The sequence below is a fragment of the Manis pentadactyla genome, chromosome 12, assembly GCF_030020395.1.
Source record: "Manis pentadactyla isolate mManPen7 chromosome 12, mManPen7.hap1, whole genome shotgun sequence".
Classification (NCBI taxonomy): domain Eukaryota; kingdom Metazoa; phylum Chordata; class Mammalia; order Pholidota; family Manidae; genus Manis; species Manis pentadactyla.
This window is the reverse complement of record NC_080030.1, coordinates 78,788,303-78,815,074: the sequence shown is the minus strand read 5'-3', so window position 1 is coordinate 78,815,074 and position 26,772 is coordinate 78,788,303. Positions and strand designations below refer to the sequence as shown.

The 26,772-nt window shown below is 38.1% G+C and overlaps 1 protein-coding gene across 3 annotated transcripts in view; it reads right to left on the bottom strand.

Moving 5' to 3' along the window:
* Positions 1-24,737: 24,737 nt before the first annotated feature.
* The window catches only part of LAMA4 (laminin subunit alpha 4), a 193,888-nt gene continuing 191,853 nt past the window's right edge, over positions 24,738-26,772 (bottom strand). For all 3 annotated transcript variants that reach the window (XM_036893544.2, XM_036893545.2, XM_036893547.2), the window contains one exon: positions 24,738-25,314. In XM_036893544.2, coding sequence (XP_036749439.2) covers positions 25,169-25,314 — 146 coding nt within the window. In that variant the 3' untranslated portion in view covers positions 24,738-25,168. The remainder of the gene's footprint in view (positions 25,315-26,772) is intronic.

Below are 26,772 nucleotides of genomic sequence, written 5' to 3'. Positions count from 1 at the left end.
GATATAGCAGAAAAAGAAATCAGGAAAAAGTTACATTTATGATTGCATTAAAGAGAATATACCTATGAATAAACCTAAGGAGGTGAAAGACCTGTACTCTGAAAACAAAACACTCATGAGAGAAATTAAAGACACTAATAAATGGAAATAAATCACATGCTAATGGATAAAAAAACATAGTTAAAACAGCCATCCTGAACAAGCAACATACAGATTCAACAGAATCCCTATCCAAATACCAGTGGCATTTTTCAATGAAGTAGAGTAAATAATGTTAAAAATCATATGGAACCACAAAAGACCCTGAACAGCCAAAGCAATGCTGAGAAAGAACAAAGCTGGGGTATTATTCTCCCTGACTTCAAGCTCTACTGCAAAGCTACAGTAATCAAGACAATTTTGTACAAGAACAGACCCATAGATCAATTGAAAAGAATAGAGAGTCCAGATATAAACCTAAGCGTAATGGTTAATAAATGTATCATAAAGAAACCATGATTATACAATGGAAAAAGCACGCCTCTTCAATAAATGGTGTTTGGAAAACTGGATAGCTACATGCAAGGGAATGAAACTGGATTATTGTCTAATTCAATACACAAAAGTAATTTCTAAATGGATCAAAGACCTCTATTTAAGACATGAAACCATAAAACCCTTAGAAGAAAACATAGCAAAATTTCTAGAACCTAAGCATGAGTAGTTTGTTTCTAGACACATCTCCTCAAACAAGGGAAACAAAATAAAAAATAAGTGAGAGGTACAACATCAAACTAAAATCTTCTTTTCAGCAAAGGACACCATCAGCAAAACAAAAAGGCAACCTCCAGTAGGGGAGAATATCTTTGTAAATGATTTATCTGAAAAGGAGTTAACATCCAAAATATATTAAAAACTCATACACCTCAAAACAAAAATAAAAAATAACCTCCCCTCCCCACAAAAATGGATGGAAGACCTGAAAAAATATTTTACCAAATAAGAAATATAGATGGAGAGGATTAAAGATGGCAGCATGAGAGGAGAGACAGAGGCTTCCTCCTAAAACCGTATACAATTAGAAAATATAGTTGGTGCAAGTAATTCTGAAAGAGCAACAGGAAAGAGGACAGTGCCAGACTGCATACACCTGGAGAAAAGAGTAGACCACACAGAACAAGGTAACATACCAAAGCTGTGGCCCAGCAGGACCCAAGACCTTCCCCCACCCCAGCTCAGCAGTGGGAGGAAGAGAAACGGAACAGGGAGGGAGTGGAAGGCCTGGAACTGCTGAATACTTAGCTCCGGATATATGTTCTGGGAGCACAAACCTATGTTTTATGGTGCTTTCATGATACTCATGTGATTACAGGGCTGGAAATCTAATACAGGCAGAATTTCAGGAGAGACTGAGATTCGAGCCACTTGTGGAAAGCAGGGGTCCATATCAAGCTCCTCTGGGACAAAAGCTTATGCCTGTGTGCTTGGCCCACAGGTTCAACCAGTGGAGACAGGAATAGCAGATGGAAAGCAGGAAACAGCTCTTTCCTCCCCCCAGGCACCAATACCGCTCCCCTAAGACCACTGACATGGCTTCAGGGGCTAAGCAGCTGAAGAGTAGAGCTTCTGGACACTAGGGGGCATCATATACAAATATGTAAAGCCAAAGGAACCTGATCCAGAGTAAAATTTATATAACTCTAGAGAAATATTTAAATGACATGGACATTATGACTTCCTGAAAGGGAGTTCAAAATAAAAGTCATCAGGATGCTAATGGAGGAATGGAAAGATATCCAAGAACTCAGGAATGAATTCAGGTCGGAGATACAATCGTTGAAGAGCATGATGGAGGGTATTAAAAGCAGGTTGAATATTGTGGAGGTGGTGATAAATGAAGTAGAAACTAGAGAAGAGGAATACAAAGAAGCTGAGGCACAGAGAGAAAAAAGGATCTCCAAGAATGAAAGAATATTGGGAGAACTGTGTGACCAATCCAAACGGAACAGAATTAAAAGAGGAAATAGAATTCAATGCCTTCATTCTAAGAGAATTCAATGCTCCACTCACTCTGAAGGACAGATCAACCAGACAGAAGATAAGTAAGGAGACAGAGGCAATGAACAACACAATAGAACAGATGGACCTAACAGACATCTACAGAACTCTATACCCAAAAGCAATAGAGTACACATTCTTCTCAAGTGCACATGGAACATTTTCAAGAATAGATCACATACTAATCCACAAGAAGAGTCTCAGTAAGTTCAAAAAGATTGAAATTGTATGAAACAGTTTCTCATATCACAAAGGTATGAAACTAGAAATAAATCAATCAAAGAAAATGAAAAATCCCATAAACCCATGGAAGCTTCACAACATGCCCCTAAATAATCAATGAATCAATGACCAAATAAAAACACAGATCAAGCAACATATGGAGACAAATGAAAACAATAATTCCACACTGCAAAAAAATCTGTGGGATGCAGCTAAGGCTTTGCTAAGAGGAAAGTATATTGCAATACAGGCCAACCACAAGAGAGAAGAAAAATCCCATATAAGCAGTCTAAACTCACAATTAACGAAACTAGAAAAGGAACAAGTAAGACCTAAAGTCAGTAGAAGGAGGGACATAATAAAGAATAGAGCAGAAATAAATAAAATTGAGAAGATTAAAACAATAGGAGGTGGAGCCAAGATGGCGGCATGAGTAGGACAGTGGGAATTTTATCAGATATATTTTTGAAAATACAACAAATACAACTAATCCTAAAAGAGAGACCAGAAGACACAGGACAACAGCCAGACTACATCCACACCTGTGAGAACCCAGCGCCTGGTGAAAGGGGTAAGATACAAGCTGCAGCCCGGTGGGACGCAAGCGCCCCTCAGCCCAGCTCCCAGAGGGAGGAGAGGAGTCGAAGCAGGGAGGGAGAGGGAGCCCAGGACTGCTAAATACCCAGCCCCAGCCACCCACACCAGAGTGCAGACACAGTGCATGCGTGGGATCCTGGATACTAGGGAAACAGGACAGCAAGACCTGTGAGCAGGTCCCGAAGCCGGTGCCCCTGTGACAAAGAAAAGTGAGTGCTTTTTGAAAGTCTTAAAGGGACAGGGACCCCATAGCTGGATGGAAGCATCCCGGGTCACAGTCAGGCAGCTGGAAATTCCAGGGAACTCCAGGTGCACTAACCCCCTGGGCAACAGCTCTGAGACCCCTCACGGAGGTAAACAGCCAAACAGCCCCTCATCCATTAGCCCTCTGGGGCCACGCCATAGCAGAGCAGCAGCCAGAGGCTGGCCATGCCCAAAGCAAGGGAGCTTACTCCATACCAGCCAGGCAAGATACAGAGAGCCAGTATACATGCAGTTGCCCAACACAAGCCACTAGGGGTCGCATTTGTCCCAGTAAAGAAAGGCCAGGAGCAAGTGGAAAGAGGCTTGACTCTCCCAGCTGGTAAATGCGTCAATAGCACTCCACTGCACCTATCAACATGAAAAGGTGAAAAAATTTGATTCAGACCAAACTAACCCAGAAAGCTTCGACATCTTCTACATCTTCCCCTGAGAAGGAACCTGGGGAGATAGATCTAACCAGTCTTCCTAAAAAAGGATTCGAAACAAAAGTCATAACCATGCTGATGGACTTGCAGAGAAATATGCAAGAACTAAGGAGGGAGAATACAGAAATAAAACAAGCTCTGGAAGGACTTCAAAACAGAATGGACGAGATGCAAGAAACCATTAATGGACTAGAAAACAGAGAACAGGAACGCAGAGAAGCTGATGCAGAGAGAGATAAAAGGATCTCCAGGAATGAAAGAATTTTAAGAGAATTGTGTGACAAATCAAAACAGAATGATATCTGCATTATAGGGGTACCAGAAGAAGAAGAGAGAGAAAAAGGAATAGAAAGTGTCTTTGAAGAAATAATTGCTGAAAACTTCCCCAAACTAGGGGAGGAAATGGCCTCTCAGACCACAGAGGTACACAGAACTCCCATGACAAGGGATCCAAGGAGGGCAACAACAAGACACATAATAATTAAAATGGCAAAGATCAAAGACAAGGACAAAGTATTAAAGGCAGCCAGACAGAAATAAAGGTCACCTATAAAGGAAAACCCATCAGGCTATCATCAGACTTCTCAACAGAAACCTTACAGGCCAGAAGAGAATGGCATGATATACTTAATGCAATGAAACAGAAGGGCCTCGAAACAAGAATACTGTGTTCAGCACGATTATCATTTAAATATGAAGGAGGGACTAAACAATTCCCATGCAAACAAAAGTTGAGGGAATTTGTCTCTCACAAACCACCTCTACAGGGCATCTTACAGGGACTGCTCTAGATGGGAGCACTCCTAAAAAGAGCACAGAAAAAAACACCCAACATATGAAGAAAGGAGGAGAAGGAATAAGAAGGGAGAGAAAAATAGAATCATCAGACCGTGCTTATAATAGCTCAGTAAGTGTGTTAAGTTAGTAAGGTAGTAAAGAAGTTAACTTTGAACCTTTGGTAACCAAAAACTTAAAGCCTGAAATTGCAATAAGTACATACCTTTAAATAATCACCCTAAATGTAAATGGACTGAATGCACCAATCAAAAGACACAGAGTAATAGAATGGATAAAAAATCAAGACTCATCCATATGCTGCTTACAAGAGATTCACCTCAAACCCAAAGACATGCACAGACTTAAAGTCAAGGGATGGAAAAAGATATTTCATGCAAACAACAGAGAGATAAAAGCAGGTGTTGCAATACTAGTATCAGACAAAATAGATTTCAAAATAAAGAAAGTAACAAAAGATAAAGAAGGACATTACATAATGATAAAGGACTCAGTCCAACAAGAGGATATAACCATTATAAATATATATGCACCCAAACTGGAGCACCAACATATGTGAAACAAATACTAACAGAATTAAAGGAGGATATAGAACACAATGCATTCATTCTGGGAGACTTCAACACACCACTCACTCCAAAGGACAGATACACCAGCAGAAAATAAGTAAGGACACAGAGGCACTGAACAACACACTAGAACAGATGGACCTAATAGACATCTACAGAACTCTACATCCAAAAGCAACAGGATACACATTCTTCTCAAGTGTACATGGAACATTCTCCAGAATAGACCACATACTAGGTCACAAAAAGGGTCTCAGTAAATACCAAAAGATTGAAATCCTACCAACCAACTTTTCAGACCACAAAGGCATAAAACTAGAAATAAACTGTAGAAAGAAAGCAAAGAGGCTCACAAACACATGGAGGCTTAACAACACGCTCCTAAATAATCAATGGATCAAAGACCAAATCAAAATGAAGATCCAGCAATATATGGAAACAAATGACAACAACAACACTAAGCCCCAACTTCTGTGGGACACAGCAAAAGCAGTCTTAAGAGGAAAGTATGTAGCAATCCAAGCATATTTAAAAAAGGAAGAGCAATCCCAAATGAATGGTCTAATGTCACAATTATCGAAATTGGAAAAAGAAGAACAGATGAGGCCTAAGGTCAGCAGAAGGAGGGACATAATAAAGATCAGAGAAGAAATAAATAAAATTGAGAAGAATAAAACAATAACAAAAATCAATGAAACCAAGAGCTGGTTCTTCGAGAAAATAAACAAAATAGACAAGCCTCTAGCCAGAATAATTTAGAGGAAAAGAGAGTCAACACAAATCAACAGAATCAGAAATAAGAAAGGAAAAATCACAATGGACCCAACAGAAATACAAAGAATTATTAGAGAGTACTCTGAAAACCTATATGCTAACAAGCTGGGAAACCTAGGAGAAATGGACAACTTCCTAGAAAAATACAACCTTCCAAGACTGACCCAGAAAGAAACAGAAAATCTAAACAGACCAATTACCAGCAACGAAATTGAAGCGGTAATCAAAATACTACCAAAGAACAAAACCCCCGGGCCAGATGGATTTACCTCGGCATTTTATCAGACATACAGAGAAGACATAATACCCATTCTCCTTAAAATTTTCCAAAAAATAGAAGAGGAGGGAATACTCCCAAACTCATTCTATGAAGCCAACATCACCCTAATACAAAAACCAGGCAACGACCCCAACAAAAAAGAAAACTACAGACCAATATCCCTGATGAACGTAAACGCAAAAATACTCAACAAAATATTAGCAAACCGAATTCAAAAATACATCAAAAGGATCATACACCATGACCAAGTGGGATTCATCCCAGGGATGCAAGGATGGTACAACATTCGAAAGTCCATCAACATCATCCACCACATCAACAAAAAGAAAGACAAAAACCACATGATCATCTCCATAGATGCGGAAAAGGCATTCGATAAAATTCAACATCCATTCATGATAAAAACTGTCAACAAAATGGGTATAGAGGGAAAGTACCTCAACATAATAAAGGCCATATATGATAAACCCATAGCCAACGTCATACTGAACAGCGAGAAGCTGAAAGCTTTTCCTCTGCGATCGGAAACACAACAGGGATGCCCACTATCCCCACTGTCATTCAACATAGTAATGGAGGTCCTAGGCACAGCAATTAGACAAAACAAAGAAATATAAGGAATCCAGATTTGTAAAGAAGAAGATAAACTGTAACTATTTGCAGAAGACATGATATTGTACATAAAAAACCCTAAAGACTCCACTCCGAAACTACTAGAGCTAATATCAGAATTCAGCAAAGTTGCAGGATACAAAATTAACACAAAGATATCTGTGGCTTTCCTATACACTAACAATAAACTAATAGAAAGAGAAATCAGGAAGACAATTCCATTCACAACAGCACCAAAAACAATAAAATACCTAGGAATAAACCTAACCAAGGAAGTGAAAGACCTATACCCTGAAAACTTTAAGACACTCTTAAGAGACATTAAAGAGGTCATTAACAAATGGAAACTCATCCCATGCTCCTGGCTAGGAAGAATTAATATCATCAAAATGGCCATCCTGCCCAAAGCAATATACAGATTTGATGCAATCCCTATCAAACTACCAACAGCATTCTTCAATGAACTGGAACAAATAGTTCAAAAATTCATATGGAAACACCAAAGAAACCAAATAGCAAAAGCAATACTGAGAAGAAAGAATAAAGTGGGGGGTATCTCACTCACCAACTTCAAGCTCTATTACAAAGCCACAGTAATCAAGACAATTTGGTACTGGCACAAGTACAGAGTCACAGACCAATGGAACAGAATAAAGACTCCAAACATTAACCCAAACATATATGGTCAACTAATATTCGTTAAAGGGGCCATGGACATACAATGGGGAAATGACAGTCTCTTCAACAGGTGGTGCTGGCAAAACTGGAGAGCTACATGTAAGAGAATGAAACTGGATCACTGTCTAATCCCATACACAAAAGTATGTACATCATGAAACCATAAAACTCTTAGAAAAAAACATAGGTAAAAATCTCTTGGACATAAACATGAGTGACTTCCTCATGAACATATCTTCCTGGGCAAGGGAAACAAAAGAAAAAATGAACATGAGGGACTATATCAAGCTGAAAAGCTTCAGTACAGCAAAGGACACCATCAATAGAATGAAAAGGTATCCTACAGTATGGGAGAATATATTCATAAATGACAGATCTGGCAAAGGGCTGACATCCAAAATATATAAAGAGTTCACGCACCTCAACAAACAAAAAGCAAGTAATCCAAGTAAAAAATGGGCAGAGGAGCTCAATAGACAGTTCTATAAAAGAAGAAATTCAAATGGCCAACAGACACATGAAAAGATGCTCCACATCGCTTGTCATCAGAGAAATGCAAATTAAAACCACAATGAGATATCACCTGACACCAGTAAGGATTGCCACCATCCAAAAGACAAACAAATACAAATGTTGGCGAGGTTGTGGAGAAAGGGGAACCCTCCTACACTGCTCGTGGGAATGTAAATTAGTTCAACCATTGTGGAAAGCAGTATGGAGGTTCCTCAAAAAGCTCAAAATAGACATACCATTTGACCCTGGAATTCCACTTCTAGGAATTTATCCTAAAAATGCAGCAGACCAGTTTGAAAAAGACAGATGCACCCCTATGTTTATCGCAGCACTATTTACAATAGCCAAGAAATGGAAGCAACCTAAATGTCCATCAGTAGATGAATGGATAAAGAAGATGTGGTACATATACACAATGGAATATTATTCAGCCATAAGGAGAAAACAAATCCAACATTTGCAAAAACATGGATGGAGCTAGAGGGTATTATGCTTAGTGTAATTAGCCAGGCAGAGAAAGACAAGTACCAAATGATTTCACTCATATGTGGAGTATAAGAACAAAAGAAAACTGAAGGAACAAAACAGCAGCAGAAGCACAGAACCCAAGTATGGACTAATAGTTACCAAAGGGAAAGGGACTGGGGAGGATGGGTGGGTAGGGAGGGATAAGGGTGGGAAAAAAAGAAAGGGTGCATTACGATTAGCATGTATAGTGTGGGGGGGCTCTGGGAGGGCTGTGCAACACAGAGAAGTCAAGTAGTGATTTTACCACATCTTACTATGTTGATGGACAGTGACTGCGAACGGGGATGTGGGGGGGACTTAGTGAAGGGGAAGCCTAGTAAACATAATGTCCTTCATGTAACTGTAGATTAATGATACCAAAATAAAATTAAAAAAAAATGCAAACATGATAAAATACAAAAAAAAAGAATAAAACAATAGAAAGAATCAATGAAAGCAAGAGCTGATTCTTTGAGAAAATAAAAAAAATAGATAACCCCCTAGCCAGACTTATCAAGAAAAAAAGAGAGTCTACACACATAAACAGAATCAGAAATGAGAAAGGAAAAATCACTACGGATACCACAGTAATACAATGAATTATTAGAGAATACTATGAAAAATTATATGCTAACAAACTGGATAACCTAGAAGAAATGGACAACTTTCTTGAAAAATACAACCTTCTGTGGCTGACTAAGGAAGAAACAGAGAATGTGAACAGAACTATTACCAGCGATGAAATTCAACTGTTAATCAAAAACCTACCTAAGAACAAAATACCTGGACCAAAATTCACCACTGAATTTTATCAAACATTTGGTGAAGACCTAATACCCATTCTTCTTAAAGTTTTCCAAAAAATAGAAGAGAAGGGAGTACTTCTACACTCATTCTATGAGGCTAGCATCATTCTAATACCAAAACCAGGCAAAGACACCTCAAAAAATAAAATTACAGACCAACATCCCTTATGAACATAGATGCAAAAACACTCAACAAAATATTAGCAAACCAAATTAAAAAATATATCAAAAAGATCATCCATCATGATCAAGTTGATTTTTCTAGGGATGCAAGGATGGTACAACATTCAAAAATCCATCAACATCATCCACCACAGAAACAAAAAGAAGGACAAAACCACATGATCAAAGATGCTGAAAAAGCATTGAACAAAATTCAGCATCCATTCATGAAAAAAACTCTCAATAAAATGGGTATAGAGGGTAAGTATCTCAACATAATAAAGGCCATATATGACAAACCCACAGCCAACATTATACTTAACAGCAAGAAGCTGAAAGCTTTTCCTTTAAGTTCAGGAACAAGACAAGGATGCCTGCTCTCCCCACTTCTATTCAACATAGTAGTGGAGGTCCTAGCCATGACAATCAGACAGCACAAAGAAATAAAAGGCATCCAGATTGACAAGGAAGAAGTCAAACTGCCCCTGTTTGTGGATGACATGATATTGTACATAAAAATCCCTAAAGAATCCACTCCAAAACTACTAGATCTAATATCTGAATTCAGCAAAGTTGCAGGATACAAAACTAATACACAGAAATCTGTGGTATTCCCATACACTAACAATGAACTAGCAGAGAGAGAAATCAGGAAAACAATTCCATTCACAATTCCATCAAAAAGAATAAAATACCTAGGAATAAACCTAACCAAGGAAGTGAAAAACCTATACTCTGAAAACTACAAGACACTCATGAGAGAAATTAAAGAAGATACCAATAAATGGAAACACATCCCATGCTCATGGATAGGAAGAATTAATATAATCAAAATGGCCATCCTGCCTAAAGCAATCAACAAATTCAATGCAATTCCCATCAAAACACCAACAGCATTCTTCAATGAACTAGAGAAAATCATCCTAAAATTCATATGGAACCACAAAAGACCTCGAATAGCCAAAGCAATCCTGAGAAGGAAGAATAAAGCAGGGGGAATTACGCTCCCCAACTTCAAACTCTACTACAAAACCACAGTAATCAAGGCAATTTGTTACTGGCACAAGAACAGACCCATAGACCAATGGAACAGACTAGAGAGCACTGATATAAACCCAACCATATATGGTCAATTAATATATGATAAAGGAGCCATGGACATACAATGGGGAAATGACATCCTCTTCAACAGCTGGTGTTGGCAAAACTGGACAGCTACATGCAAGAGAATGAAACTGGATTATTGTTTACCCATACACAAAAGTAAACTCAAAATGTATTAAAGACTTGAATGTAAGTCATGAAAACATAAAACTCTTAGAAGACAACTTAGGCAAACATCTCCTGAATATAAGCATGAGCTACTTCTTCCTCAACCTATCTGCTCAAGAAAGGAAAACAAAAGCAAAAATGAACTCATGGGACTACATCAAACTAAAAAGTTTCTGTACAGCAAAGGACACCATCAACAGAACAAAAAGGCATCCTACAGTATGGGAGAATATATTTTTAAATGACATATCTGACAAGGGGTTAACATCCAAAATATATAAAGAACTTACATGGCTCAACACCCAGAAAGAAAATAACCAGATTAACAAATGGGCAGAAGATATGAAGAGACAGTTCTCCAAAGAAGAAATTCAGATGGCCAACAGACACATGAGAAAGATGCTCTGCATCACTAATCATCAGGGAAATGTAAATTAAAATCACAATGGGATATCAGCTCATACCAGTAAGGATGGCCAGCATGGAAAAGACTAAGAACAACAAATGCTGGCGAGGATGCGGAGAAAGGGGAACCCTCCTACACTGCTGGTGGGAATGTAAGCTAGTTCAACCATTGTGGAAAGCAATATGGAGGTTCCTCAAAAAACTAAAAATAGAAATACCATTTGACCCCGGAATCCCACTCCTTGGAATATACCCAAATAATACTTCTCAGAATCAAAAATACATGTGCACCCCTATTTTTATCACAGCACTTTTTACAATAGCCAAGATATGAGAGCAACCTAAGTGTCCATCTGCAGATGAATGGATAAAGAAGATGTATGTACAATGGAATACTATTCAGCCATAAGAAAGAAACAAATCCTACCATTTGCAACAACATGGGTGGAGCTGGAAGACATGCTCAGTGAAATAAGCCAGGCGGAGAAAGACAAATGCCAAATGATTCCCCTCATTTGTGGAGTATAACAATGAAGCAAAACTGAAGAAACAAAATGGCAGCAGACTCAGAGACTCCAAGAATGAACTAGCAGTTACCAAAGGGGATGGGTGTGGGAGGGCGGGTGGGGAGGGAGGAAGAAGTGGATTGAGGGGTATTATGTGTAGTACACATGGTGTGGGGGGATCAAGGGGAGAACAGTGTAGCCCAGAGAAGGCACATAGTGGATCTATGGCATCTTGCTGCACTGATGGACAGTGACTGCATTGGGGTATGGTTGGGGACTTCATAATGTAGTAACCACATTTTTTTTCATGGGAAACCTTCATAAGAGTGTATATCAATCATAGCTTAATATGAAAAAAAATACAGCAACAGACTCACAGAGCCCAAGAATGGTCTAACAGTTACCAAAGGGAAAGGGACTGGGAAGGATATGTGGGAAGGGAGGGAGGGATAGGAGAATAAGGGGCTTTATGATTAGCACACATAATGTCAGGGGGGAGCCATGGGGAAGGCAGTATAGCACAGAGAAGACTAGTGACTCCACAGCATCTTACTATGCTGATGTACAATGAGTATAATGCTGTATGTGGTGGGGACTTGATAATGGGGGAAATCTAGGAACCACAATGCTGCTCATGTAAATATATATTAATGATACCAAAATAAAAATAAAGAAAAATAAATAAATATGTTTGAGATTATTACATATCTAGGGCTTTTAAGAGATGCCAAATTAAATGAAAATTACTTGAGGATTCTTGAGCACAATGTAGGAGGGCAAAGAAAGACTCTCAAATCAACTTACTAATGAGATTCATGGTTGTGTCTACTTTTTCACATTGCCTTAAAGGAAAAGTGTCTCTTGCTACTTTTCTATACCTTTAATGTCTCTGCCCATGTAGTAAGTGGAGTGTGTTAGAGACCCCCTAATCATGCAACTGTGCCCATCCAAGACCATAAGAACACTTTTGATGTCTACCACATTTTTAGGCCTCTTTGACTCTCACCCCTTCCATCACTGGTGAGTGTCAATTTCTTGGAAACTCACTGCTGAAAATGTGACTAATTTTAAAGAGAGACAGTAACTCCAGTTCTGGAAGAGCTCAAGCTAGCCTCAATGTATATAAATCTCATTTTTAAAGTTTAAGTCAAGGATATTACTTTTAGCCTCAACCTTACTGCTCCCTATATTACAGTTGTTTTTAGACTATATCTCATTCTGTGACATATACAGAAAGAATTATCCAGAGAGCCCTTTTCTTTAGCTAAAGTCAGGAGTGGTAAGTCCAGTTTTGCCAAAGATTATAGTTCTCCTAATTTTCAGTATGTTCCAGAGATATTTTCTTCTAGTTTAAGGAGGAAGGGTGCTGTGTCTTCTTCACATTGGTCCAGAATAAAGTAGGTTGGCTATCAGTTGAGTTGTTAGAAAAGAAATATACTGTCAAGTACCATCACAACATAATGGATGTTATCTAAAAATTAAGATAAATGCAGCTAATTTCTCCTTAATAAAGCTGTACCTGCTATACCTGCTATACCTGACTTTTTTTGTTAAGAGGTAGCCTGAAGTTTAAATTTAAATTATGATTGCAGCTTTTCTAAGTTTGAACCACATTATTTTGGTCCATTGAGAAAACTCATTCTTAATGCCTTTAAAGTTGATATTTAACTTCCACAGCTGTACAGTTGGCAAAAAGCTGTAAATAAAAGAATATTTAATATTTAAGAGAGCAGATACTAAAACCCCACAGTATTCAATTGTATGGAACACCTTGTAATTACTTTACATTAACTAAAAGAATCACATGTGGAATTAGCTGAGGACAGTTGAAGGGGCTCATGTATTTATCTCCTTGAAATACTCACAAATCAAATAAAGTGAACAAGTAATTCTAGCAATTTCAATTAATTAGGACTGATTTTCTATGACTATGTCTTCTAATGCATTTATCATTAGAGAACTGAGAGCTCTTGGTTCTACAGTCCTTTAAGCCCTAAGTGAGATAGGAATGAGTAATACTCCCTTTCCATTGTAGTTTGGTGTTCAATATTTGAAATAATTCATTTATTCATTGAAGAAATAATTACTGTGTATCTGCTATTGGCCAGGCTTTCTGTTAGGCACTGGGAGTTGAGCTGCAACAGGCTTGCCCTGAAGAGCATTAAGCTGAGTAAGAAAGACAAACAAGAATGCAAGTAATTGTAAAAGCAAGATGAATGGTGTGAAGATAAGAGAAGCACGCAGAGCTATGGATAAGGTACCTGACAAGTCATCCCTGAGTACTGAGGATGGCAGCAGGAAGGGAAGGTCCTTTGGAGGAGATGGCATTTCACGTTAGATTTGATGACTTCAGAGTTAAAATTAAATGAACACATTGCATCTTGCTTCTTCCAGAAGCTCCACTAAAACAACATTAAAGAAATTTAATAAGCCCACAAGAACAAGAGGAACAGGAAAAGGGACAAGAGAAACAAATTTTGGAAGCTTTAGAGAAGATGGATAAGTGGTCTCTGACTTAGCAGAAAGCTGAATAAATACTAAATCAGCAGAGGAGGATTAAGGGAGAGCTGTTTGAGGAGCAGCTTAGAGATCCAGGCTCCTCCACTACTTCCAATTGCTGGATAACTGCCCCTCCCTTGATCCAGCAGGAAGCTAGGAACTTATTCACTGGAAAGGGTAAAGGAGAAATTCACTGATCAACACAGTCCAGTGACCATACATATGGAGAATTAATATTGATGTTCCAGCCCATTGCCCTGCTTTCTCTAAATACACAGGTGCCAATCCTTCACCTTTCAGGTGGTTAATTAGGGGAGCTTCCTCAAAAGAGACAGCCCCTAAAGCTCTAAGCCAGCACACTTCATTCATAGGCTCTGAACCTCATCTCTTAATCATGAGCAGAAAACCAAGGATTGATTACCAGACATCTGAGGGAAGCCTCTAATGGAAGATGGGTACTGCACAAACAAATGAAAAGCAAGCAGAAACAAAAAAAGTATGTTGGAGAAAACAGAAAAACTTAAGAAAAACAAATCATCATTAACGTCTCCAAATAGATAAGAGAAAATATTGTGGTCATGAAGCCAAAAGAAAGATCCTATTAAACAGAGGGATTCCTCAAACAAAAAGAGACATCAATAGCAGGGTTGAAGAAACAGAGTAAAGTAGAAGACAAAAAATAAAATTGAAAGACAAGAAAATTAGAGAACAAGGCCAACCAACTTAACATCCAGATAAAGGGTTTTCCAAAAAATAAAGAGTAAAGAAAATGGAAGGTATCAATTGCCAATTAAATAAATTAAGAATATTTCCCTGAACTGATAGATGTGAGTTTCTACACTGAAAATGTCACAAAGTGTGCAGGGCCCAGCAGCCTTGCATGGCTCTTACCTTGGGTTCATTAGCTACTGTTCTCTCTACATGTATTAACTTGCTTAGTTATCACAGCAACCCTAAAACATGGGTGTCTTAATCATTATTATTCCAATTTTCCAGGTGAAGAAATGAGGTATAAAATGGCTAAGCAAACTGTCCAAGATTATGTAGCTAATAAGTGGCAGAGCCAGGATTTGAAGGAAGGTAACAGAGCCCACAATACTACCATGTAAAAAGGACCACCATTGGGAAATTTCAGAGTATACTATAAACAGTTCTATTTGATTTTTTTGAAACCAGGAATATATACTAATTTGATAGTGCATGCAGAGCCCTGCACATGACCAAGAACCCGAGGAGAACCTCATGCAGACTTCTGTTCGCACCTCCACACACAACTTCCTTCTCTCCACTACTCTGTCCTACAAGTTAGTCACATCAGAAGCTGTAACCTCTGATTCCTGCCTTCCGACTCAGCAAGAACACTGTTCTGCATCTGGGCTCACCTCCCTGCTCTACAGTCAGGAAAGATGTCCTTGGTAAGTCAGGGGAGAGTATGATGCTCCCCTCCCATCCCCAGGAACACAGAGCCCCACTGGTTGCTGTCTAACATGTGACAACAACAATTGCCCAATATATTTTTCCCAGTTTTATGGTTATTCATGGTGGGTAGGATAGTAAGTCTGAAACCAGTCCTTGTATGCCTGGAGATATTTTATTTGACCCTCACATTTATATAATTCTGAGTACAAAATTATTTTCCTTCAACACTTTAATGTTATGCTTTTGCATCCAGTGTTGCTGTTGGAAAGTTTATGTTAACCTGATTTTTATTTTGCCTTATGTGTGCAACTCTCTCCTTTCTATCCCTAACTAATAGAGCTTTAAGTTCCTGTTCCATATGTTCCGTCAGATCTGCTTCTTCTGGAACAGGTTACCTATATCTTGTCATTCTTCACTGTGCCTTTATTCTTTAGCTGTATCAAAAAATGAATTTTTTGACTGGGACATCATCTGTGTTATTCCTGAGACTTACCAGTTGCCTCTTTTTGATGACTGCATATGTGACCCATTGAAAAGTGAGGCTCAGCTGGCATCTTCACCTGTAAGTGTGAGACATAATGACTGCACTTCTTTGGGCTTGACTGCACTCATTTTTCCTGGCATTTCTTTTCTCCTAAGATGCATTGCCCAGTTCTCCTATATCCAAGACTGCTTTAATTGGAGTTGGGGGAGGCAACTCAGGGTCCTATCTGTGGCTGACATTACAGATCGTAATGCTGAGATCAGAGCTTTGGAAGGTAAGTTGTTGGTATTGAATCCTCTATTATGTAGAGCCCTGAAAGTCTCATTTTCTTCTCTGGATTGAAAACAGCAGTCAAAGTCGATGCAGAAATATCCAACTGTAAGCTTATAATCCAAGTTTGTAAACACAATATACAAGATTCCTTCAGCTCCTATGTAAGCCTGGCCCACTGAGATTATAGTTCCCACCCTGGATCTAGAGGCTGAAGCCCTCCCATCTACCAGCCCTCTTCCACTCTAGTCCATCATTTTCCTTAGAATTTCTCAAGAGTTTTGATGCAGCTGTCAAAGTCTGCCTCTGGATTCATACCGCCTTCCCATGTATGCTGAAATTTCCAGATTTCAGTTCAGAGAAGGGAGTCAGCAGGATGTTTTTAGCTCATTGCCTTGATGACAGCCAGAAGCCCATCCTCCTTAAAGATCATCCTAAGGATATTCCCAGTGGACCTTGCAGCCCACTTAGAGATGATACAGCAGACTGTGAGAGAAAGAGTCCAGGCCACCCTTGCTGGAGCAATCAGGGTTAGAACCAGCACGGTTAAAACACCAGGCCAGTTACAAGTGTCTGTGAAATGGGAAGGGGCATTATCATTTAGGGCACTCACCACCCCCAAATTGGGAAGATTCTGAAAAATAGCTTGTTCTAATGACAGTTCTCAAAGGAAGCAAAACATCTAAATTGCTGGTTACAGTGAGATGTACTCAATTTTTGTAATGCACAGTCCAATTCTTAAAATTTTGTAATGTTTCTAAGTCCCTATATTTCCATATCCATTGTCTATATACCCTTAAAAAATTATTGAAATTTGTCTTCTTTAGAAACATAAGTGGGAAGAAGTTTCTTCTCTGTAGTAACTAGTCATGCTGCCTCCCAAATAAATTTATTTCTTTTATCAGTAAAAAATAGCAATCTCTTTCTCTACAGTCAATATTCTGTAAAGTTGCTGTGAACACTGAATTAGCAAACAGTGGACCATTGCTTTTAGGGGAGATACAGGGTTAGGCTCCTTTGAGCCTTTGGTCATAACATTTTCATCAATCAATACATAACCTGATTGTATGTGTGTTTCATTTTAAAGATAACTTATTTAATATAGTTGATTCATCAGAGTTGGGTATGGCTAATAGCACTAAAAGTCATGCCTGCAATATGATTATCTAACACACATATTTTCTCCATAAGGCACATCATGGCCTTCTTGTGCATAGGAACACTAGGCAGCATTTTAGCACTCTAGTTGGGAACCATTTCAAAGAGCAAAATTCCCAACAACAAAAAAATGCAAAAAAAAAAGTGCAGAAAATATAGCACTAAATAGACCTTGAAAAGGAAATTTATGTACAGTATGAGAGCCAAAAGGAGAAATCTCCTCACCTCAACTAGCCTGTTGGTTGGCTCAAATTAATGCTACTCAATGTGCATGAATGAGTGCAAAACTCTTGAGTGTCAACTTTGGGGTTACAAATACATTTTAGCAAGTAGGAGAGCTTGAAATATGGAATGCATAAACAATGAGGATTGACTGTATTCTTATTACTAGTGTTTGTTTATTGGTGGAAAAAAATTTTTGTTAAAGGAAAGAAGTCTGCAAGATGCCACATAAAAGGGCATTCTGTTGACCTTGGCACACCCCTCATCACTTCACCCCTGCTAACAAACCTCCTGAATCACTAAGAAACATTTTGTGCAATCTGCAGTGGTTGAGGAACTACTAATATTTGCACCAATCTGGTGGGTGTCTAGTAAAGAGAGCTCCAAAGCCTATTGCAGGCAATCCGGTGTCCTTGGAAACAAGATAACAAGTTTTGAAAAACCTGTCAGACTGACATTTATAAGCTCTCAAAGCCATATAAGACTAATTTGGGACTGAATTTTTTTTTTATAATCATTTTTTAAAGGATTTTCATGTTTGCAATTCTTATGCATTTTGAAAAATAAAATATCCCAACAAGTAGATGGAAATTTTAGCATTTTAGAACTGTTTTGACTACATTTTCCAATAATTACAGTATAAATCAAAGTCTGCTGCCATGGAAAAGCATTGTGCCAGGTTGCAGGGCTAGATATGACTAAGAAACATTTCCTACCCTCAAGAAACTATCTCAGGAGAAACACACTTCCATATAAATAACTAAAATGTTAAGTGCAACCGTTTCATAGAACACAAGAAAATGCTCGGAGAGCAAGAATATAAGAGCAATTAATTCTGATTAATTACAGTTTACCTAATTCTTACTGCATTCGTATGCACATTTCATATTACTTTTTTTATTATTTAATCTTATTTTTTTATTTTGGTATCATTAATATACAATTGCATGAGCAACATTGTGGTTACTAGATTTCCCCCCATTATCAAGTCCCCATCACATACCCCATTCCAGTTACTGTCCATTAGTGTAGTAAGATATTACTTTTTATCTAAACTTCTGAAAAACCTTATGAAAGTAGATACTTTTATAATTCCCGTTTTACAGGTAGAAAAACAGGATTATATACATCACGAAACTTTCACAAATAATTGTGGAGCTGAGATTCAACCTAGATAGAACCCTGAACAGGAAAAAAAAAAAAACGTGAAGAGGAAATGATCTTTTAGTTGGACCCAGAATGAGTAGTGCTGAAGGCAAACAATTGAGAGAAAGGGGATTTCAAACTGAGGGAGTGGCATGAACACAAACTACGGAAGCTTGAGATGTGTTCATTGTAATCTTTGATGTGTCCCTGTAATGTGTGGCTGGGGCTACTGTAGCTCTTCACTACTTACTTAAATCCTTTCCTGCATGTGTATCAATGACCCCGGAGCTCATGGTGCCCTCACTCAAAAAAGCCTTGCTCTTTAATTCAGCCATTTGGTCATGTGCTTCTGATATCCGAATCTGGAAAAATAGAAGCCACATATGAGAAAAATAAACTGCCAAAAATGGTCAGTTACTAAAATAAATTTTTGTTGAAGTGCATTCTGATTTTGATTGTTGACTCCATCAACATTAAAAAAATATCTCAGAGCAGTCAACTGTTTCATCATAAATATGTGAAAATGACAATTCCTTACTATGTGTTGTTGGAAGAGAAAAATCAAATTGGTTGTTTCTGTAAAATGGAATGCTGCATTCAACTAAACACCAACTCTATCTTCTGTTTCCTTCTCAAGGGTAGTATATTTTCACTTACATAAGTAAGTAATTCCCTAGCAATTATTTTGTAAGTTGCATAGGACTTCAGATACCATCATCATCATCATAATCCATTCTCTGTCACAGATGACAATAACTCAGTGAATATTCAAGCAATTACTACAATGAGAAAAACCTGCAAATTGTAAGAAGTACTCAAACCAATTGCAGAAGCATCATGGGGAACATCTAGGGGATCTTAGAAATAAAATGGATGCTGAGGATTCAACAGTGTTTTTCCATACAAAACTCTGGAATATCACGAATGTGGAAGTTCACAGAAGAGAGTAAGAGCTCACCACCACCAAGAGAATTCATTACTTTCCCCAAACCTGAAGACTAGCTTCCTCAAGACATCCAGTGAAGCCCCAGATGACGTTAATCCTACCAGACTTTGTTTTAAACAAAGAAAAACCACTGTTTAGAAATGTGGAGACTTCAACTGTCAGAGTATGAGAGCTATAGTCCAATTTTTGGTCATAAGATTCTATTATAACTAGTAATTTAACCCTACTCAAAGAAATTTTAATTATAGACTCTAGTTCTAGCTCCCTGGTCCTCTCCATGTCTCTATAGAGCCTTGGCTTCCTGGACTATTGCTCTGTAAGACCACAGCCTCCTGAATCAGCAGCTTCCCAGACCAGTTTCCCAGCTCTGACTTCTATAATCTTAGCTCAGCCACTTTTCCTCATAGACTCTCAGGTTCACAAGTCAGTGGTAGGAAATATTGTATTAGGCTTCATGTTACATACTTTAACCAAATAAGACATATTTTTTGAGGAAGAAGTTACTAGGTACCACTATAAGGCATAAGATTGACCCCAAAATTAACCTTAGATATGCTCTGTTCATTTTTTGCAGTAAAAATATTTCAATAAATTAATCAACAGCTTTGAAAATTTATGAAACAAAGATATTGCCAAACATGAAATAATGAATAAAAGAAACTCATAGCATTAGTGGATCTAAATTTTATTGAGTGCTTATTCTGTATTAGACACTATATTAAGGACTTTATATAGATTATTCTATTAAATACTCAAAGAAATGCTGAGTGCCATATACCAATCATACCCACAGAAGGAAAGAACAATCAAATGGGGAACTGAGAGGAGTTTAATGAAGTATCTTTTTGTAAAAGTATGACCAGCATTTAGAAAATCAACAATGTTGAAGCACTCTGAGGATAGCAATAGTGGGGAGCTATAGGGTAGGGCAGTTATTGGAATCCAGAAAGACCTACAACTGCAAAGAGAGGGTCACTTGATAGCTGTGGTTTTTAGAATTACATAAGTGTCTTAGTCCATTTGGGCTGCCATTGAAAATACCACAGGCTGAGTGGCTTATAAGCAACAGAAATTTATTTTTCACAGTTCTGGAGGCTGGGAAGTCCAAGATGAAAGTGACAGCAGTGTCTGATGAGAGATCACTTCCTAGTTGCTAGACTTCAGTCTTTTTATCATATCCTCACATGGCAAGAGGTGGGAGGGAGCTGTCTGGGGTCTCTTTATAAAAGTGCCTTATAAAGGGCACTATCCCATTCTTGAGGGTTCCACCTTCATGGCCTAATCATCTTCCAAATGTCCCATTTCCTAATTTCATCACATTGGGGATTAGATTTTATCATGCAAATTTTAGCAGGGACACAAACATTCAGTTTATAGTACACTGTCACTGCCAAACAATGGCCCTGCAGGGAGGACAACATAGCAATAAATGTCCAAGCTAACTCTTTTCCCACCTCTGATCACCTGTCAGTGCCTTCCACAGGCCAATCCCAACAGGAAGCCAATGGGCAAAGAAGCTCTGCAAGGGCTTGCCATCAGCCTCCTTGGCACAGAGCAGGGTTGAGAAGGGTAGGGAGTGAATCTGGACGGAGAGAGGAAGAACACTGGGCATAGTTTATTTTCAATTTAAGGAAGGGAAAATTGAGGCTGAAAGGAATTAAGTAACCTCCAGGTAAGTCAGCAAGAAAGCGGAAGTCCCACAATTTAAAACATGCGTTCCGACGCTTTCCCCTCCTCTCCCCTCCCCATCCTTCCCTTCCCCTCACCTGTGAAGTTCCAGTCAGTCTTCTGTGTTCTAGGGGCACAGTAGTAAATAAACTCCAGAGGCTATACTGCCTGTGGCTTAATGAGTTGCAGTAAATCAGAGGGTGATGGTAACAACAACAAAGGGCCACAAACCATTCTAAATGTCTTTATATTAAATTCTCATGAAAATTATACTATTCGTATTGTCTCACCTGAGGGTTTCAGCTCTGGGCAAGTTCACTCTGGTTTGAGCCTGAAAAATGACAACAGAACATTCTTGGGGTAAAAGTGTTTATACTCAGCTTAATTCTCTTGGTGGCAGGTCAAGTGGTAGAGTCTTGTCTTCCTCAGGGCAAGTCTGCATGCAGCAAGGTAGTCTCTGCCTCTGGGCCTGTTGGCCACCACGAAGCCCAGCAAGCACTGGGCAGAGCTCTTTATATCAAGTCAGTAATAACTTATTGCCCAAATGTGTGTAAGCCTGTACCCACAAGCATTGTACGTGCACAGTGGGTAAGCAGACCAGGGTCAGGTGAGAATCCTGACCATGAAACTTCCACTTTCTCTGTATCCACTTCCACCTGAGGAAGCAAAGATGTGGCAAGTTTGAAACAACCAAAATTTCAATCTAGTAAGTCATGGAGTCAAAGAAAGGGAAGCCATCTGACTCCAGAGCCAACTCTTAAAACCTGTGTTTTCTGTATCAGAGGCAAATGCTATCCCTCAATATTAGACTCCCCATCTTCATCACTACCTCCAAATTTTAGCTGGGCATATGGTATTTTAGATTACTTTTTCTAGTCTCCCTTTTACTTAGATATGACCAGCGACTGGTTCTGGACAACAGGACTTAAATAGAATTAATACAACCTCCAGGAAAAGTCCTGCTTCTATTTTATTCTACCTGTTGCATATAATGACAGGTTTCTAGCAGCCAACTTGAGGGCTACACAAAGGATGACAGAGCAGAAAGCTAGGAGTGGGTATGTGACTGTGGATAAAGTGAAGGTTCCTGTGGCCAGGATTTTCACCTGGCCCTGGTTAGCTGGCTCACTGCACACGTGTGGGTGATATGTTGTTATTGACTCTAAATAAAGAGCTCCACCCAGTGCCCTGGGCAACACGGTTGCATTGCTGCAAGAGAGCAGAGACTGGAGTGGTGACAGCACAGAGGACAGAGACTGAGAAGGCTGTAGGGGCAGAGAGGCCCAGAGGCAGAGACTGGCTTGCTGCATGCAGACTCGCTCTGAGTGGATGGGATTCTAGTGATTGAACTGCCACCATGGGAATAAAGTTGGGTATAAACCCTTTCACCCCAAGAATGTTCCACTGTCATTTCTTTGGTCTCATTGAATCCATGGTGAACTTTCCAGGGCTGGAACCCATTGGCAAGACATTTGTGGAACTTCCATATCAGTCCTGGCCTGTTATCTTCCAGACTTTTTATGTGAAAGAATAAAACCTTACATGAATGGCCACTGTTGATTTGTGGCTTCTGTTGCATGTAGGCAAACCTAATCCTACACTATCTTAATGTGAAAAGTCACTTTGGTCTAAGAATGTTGATAACCTGACATAAGAGTAGGTAATTTATAAAAGTACTTCCATGTATTTTAAAGTTTTTTTTGAGAGATATATATATGTCTCCATTTAATTTGAAATATATATATACATATATATATGTGTATATATATATTTCCATTTAATTTGCATAATAAAATCTAGCTTGAGTCAAATGGCAAAATAAAAAATATCTAATGTGTGTACAGGATGTTCATTTCATACTACCATTCTTATTCCCTGTTTTCCTGAGTATCAATTTGTTTAAAACCCCATTTCTAATCTTCCAAGATGCTCTTCCCATATGCGCTGCATGTAAGAAAACCCTGTAGACATTTAACCTGGGTAACTGGTACAGGGACTTCCCCTCAAATTCCACATTTGAGGATAATCAGCCTCTTCTGCTGAGGAGGACTTGCCCCTGGCAGAATCTCTCCTGGCAAGATTAATTTTAGATGATCCCCAATTGACATTTATTTCTTGGGTTCCATATAGGGTCCCCATAAAGTATAATCTCCTGGGCCATACTGAAGGAAGTGCAGGTACTTCCCAAGTCAGACGGGAAGTGTAGGCTTCCCTTCTGATGCCACAGGCTGCTTCAGGAATGAGTCAGACCCTAGTCCACCAAGTTCCTCTACTTTAGGGCATCACTTACCAAATTCCCTGCCTGACATCTTTGAGGCCCCCTACTATTGTTTATAGTGAAGGAACATCCCATTCCAAACTGGTGGGGACAAATAGTGTGGGAATCGGCATGCACACTCTCTCCAAGTGACTCCTCCAAATGTCAAATACTCTCAGCCAGGTCTCTTTGATTTCCACCTTTTCTTTCTTTCTTTCATTTAATCCTCAAGGTGGATGAGAGACAAAACAGCTCAAAGCCAGTCACTGTAATGATTTGTATGTAAATGATTTGGCCCTTCACTTTGGAATGCAGCAATTGGCAGCTGTTATCTTAGATCTTCAGACATAACTGAGAAAGAATCTTACTTTACCCAGTTAAATAGCACTCCTCTTACCAACTTTAGCTTTTTCTCACTATTGCAAAAAAAAGGAAAAAATCACCATCAACAAGTAATCTGAGACTGTAAAAAGTCCTTATCTTTAAACTCATCCAAAAGTCTGTTATCCTCCACGAATTGATATTAGCTATTTTCATTGATATCTTAAATACCTGAGACAGCAAGGTAAGCAGGGGAATACAAATATATATATATATATATTATATATATATATTTCAAAGTCAGGTTATTTTATTCACTTAGTAATTTCATAAAATATTTTATACTTCCTCTTCCCTTCCCTTGCTCCCTACGTTATTCCTTTTATATACCTATAATCCTGTTGAGGGTCTATTTTCTCTCATTTTGTCTTCAGTGTTGATTATCTTTTCATGTATAATTCTTTTATTTCAGTTTCTGTAGTTTAATATTCCACCACCTAGTCAAGCCTATTTTTTTCTACATTTTATTAATAGAGATACCTCAAAAAAGGTTATAAAATTTTAGAAATAAGACTAGTTGTGTTGCAAGTATGTGGGGGAAAAACTTTTAACAAAAGGAATTTTATGATTTTTGTCCTACTTCCTTTGTTGTAATGTCCTCTATGATTCCTATAGAACATACAGTAATAATACCCTATAAGAGCCACCCCTCATGCACAATTTTCTTTTTCTTGTAAATATTTAAGGGAAAGAGTAGTTTGTTGAATTTATTTTTTTCTTATCTAGAAAAAATTCAATTGTACTTCCATTTCTTCTAATAATTTGTTAGAAGTGTACTTCATTAAAATAATCGTGATAATCACTATAAACCTAAAATACTCCTCTTGTACTGATGGGTCAGACAAAAGTGCTAAAAGCAAATCTATCATCTAACTTTAGATTTTATTTAAATTAGTAAGCCTTCTCAGGATAAAGAAAACTATACCAAAGAGATTTTGTTATAGATTGAAAGTATCTCAGATGAATTTGAGAATCTGGACACACTTTAAAAATGTGTGCCAGTGTTTATTTAGAATCTTTTCTATTTTATTAGAAACAGGAACAGTAATTTCACCAGCAGGAAGTAACAAAATACAAGTTTAACACTCCTTTGATTGTTGTCCATTGCTGACATTTTGGATCCAAGGTAAGAATTCAAATGAGAAATAATAATCATCCAGTCCCTGATGATTCATTTAAGTCCTACTCAACCAGATGAAAGCTTCTACTGGCAGGGAGAGTTGCTGTCCCCCTACTTCAGGTTTCTTTCACTGCTCCAAAAAACTTTGTACTTAGGCAGCTTTGCTCTGCTGTGTCAGGTTGCTGGACAGGAGTTGATGCTCACAGCACCACTGACCAGGGCTGCTTTACTGAAGCTCACCAGGCGCCCGTCAATCACAAAGTGACGGATGCAGCCTGTGAAGGGTTTGCCAGGGGCCAAGCGTGGTGTAAGTAGAGATTCTGAAAAAATAAAGAAATGAAAATGAAGATTGCAACTGAGGTATTCCAAGCCCAAATATTACTTTGTGGCAAAAATATACATAATAATTATATCATCAGGATGATTTACATGTAAAAAATGGAATATAGTTACAATTTACTCATTCTCTCAGGAATATGATCTGCTTTTGAAATAATATGAACATATGGTCATTTAAAAGTTTTGCCATTTTTTCTATGATCAAATTTCTGATTATATTTCAGCTGTCTTCCAAGGTTGAAATTTACCACTTAAATGTAAAGCCTCAGAATTCTCAGTATTTACCTATGCTTGTGCTTTTTAGAGTTAACTTCACCTACTCTTTACTTATTTTGTGTGATTTACTGAGAAAGGGGAAAGAAATTTTAATGTCCACACTTTTTTTGGACTTGGTTAATATTTTTTATAATTTGTATCATTACCCTTCACTCTTAAAGTGTCCACATTTTTGCCAATCTTATAAAATATAATGAGAAAATAATTAATTCAAATACACTAAATTTTAATATTTCTGAGTTCATGGTTTAAGAATTATAAATAGGATGATGACAGCTAGCCTACCTGTGTGGGCACAGGTGCCCTGTGGTATGCCAGGGGAAGTTTCTCCCCTTAAGAAGAGATCTAGAGGAAGCCTTATGCTTATTAATTGTACAGACACAATCAAATGTATCAGGACAATAGAGGTAATATAATTTAATGCAATTTAGAGAGTTAGAAATATCATGAAATTTAAATGTATTTAGTCAAAGATTATTATATACAAATAGCTATGTGAATGAGCAGTAGCAGATAAAAGATGGAAAACACTTAGAAATCAAGAACTCGGAAGGAACATAAAACAGGATAGCAAGTTAAACATTATCAAACAGTTGTAGTAAGTTTTCTAAGCAATGTAGATTAAGAATATGCAGAAGCCTTATACTGAAAATGAATCACGGAAATGGCATTTCATATTTAAAATGATAATTATGAAGTTTTAAACCTGGAATGGGCCTTTGTCTCTAGATTAGTATGAATATATATATTCTTGAAACCTACTCACTGTACTTCATCATTAGAATAAAAATGAGTGAAAGAAAGGAATATAAAAGGTAGAAACATGTATTTCTTCTGCCCATTTTGGAGACTAGATTTAGAACATGGATTTTGATTCTGTCCATGCTTACCACCCTTTGGTTCAATGGAGGATCTTCTCTAGAGGATATAATTCATATAGAAATTATTGACAGCATAATTCACCACATCATTTATTGTAGGTAGTGAGAGTAAAGTGTTCCAGAACCCTAAGGAACTGATTAATAAAATCAACACATGATTTTAAGGGTGAACATTCCTTAAGTTGAAAGCTTGACTATATATAAAAAAATGCAGGCTTTTCAGTAGAGGAACTAATGGTCAGATCAATGTATATGTGTGAACTATATTAACTTAAATTCTTT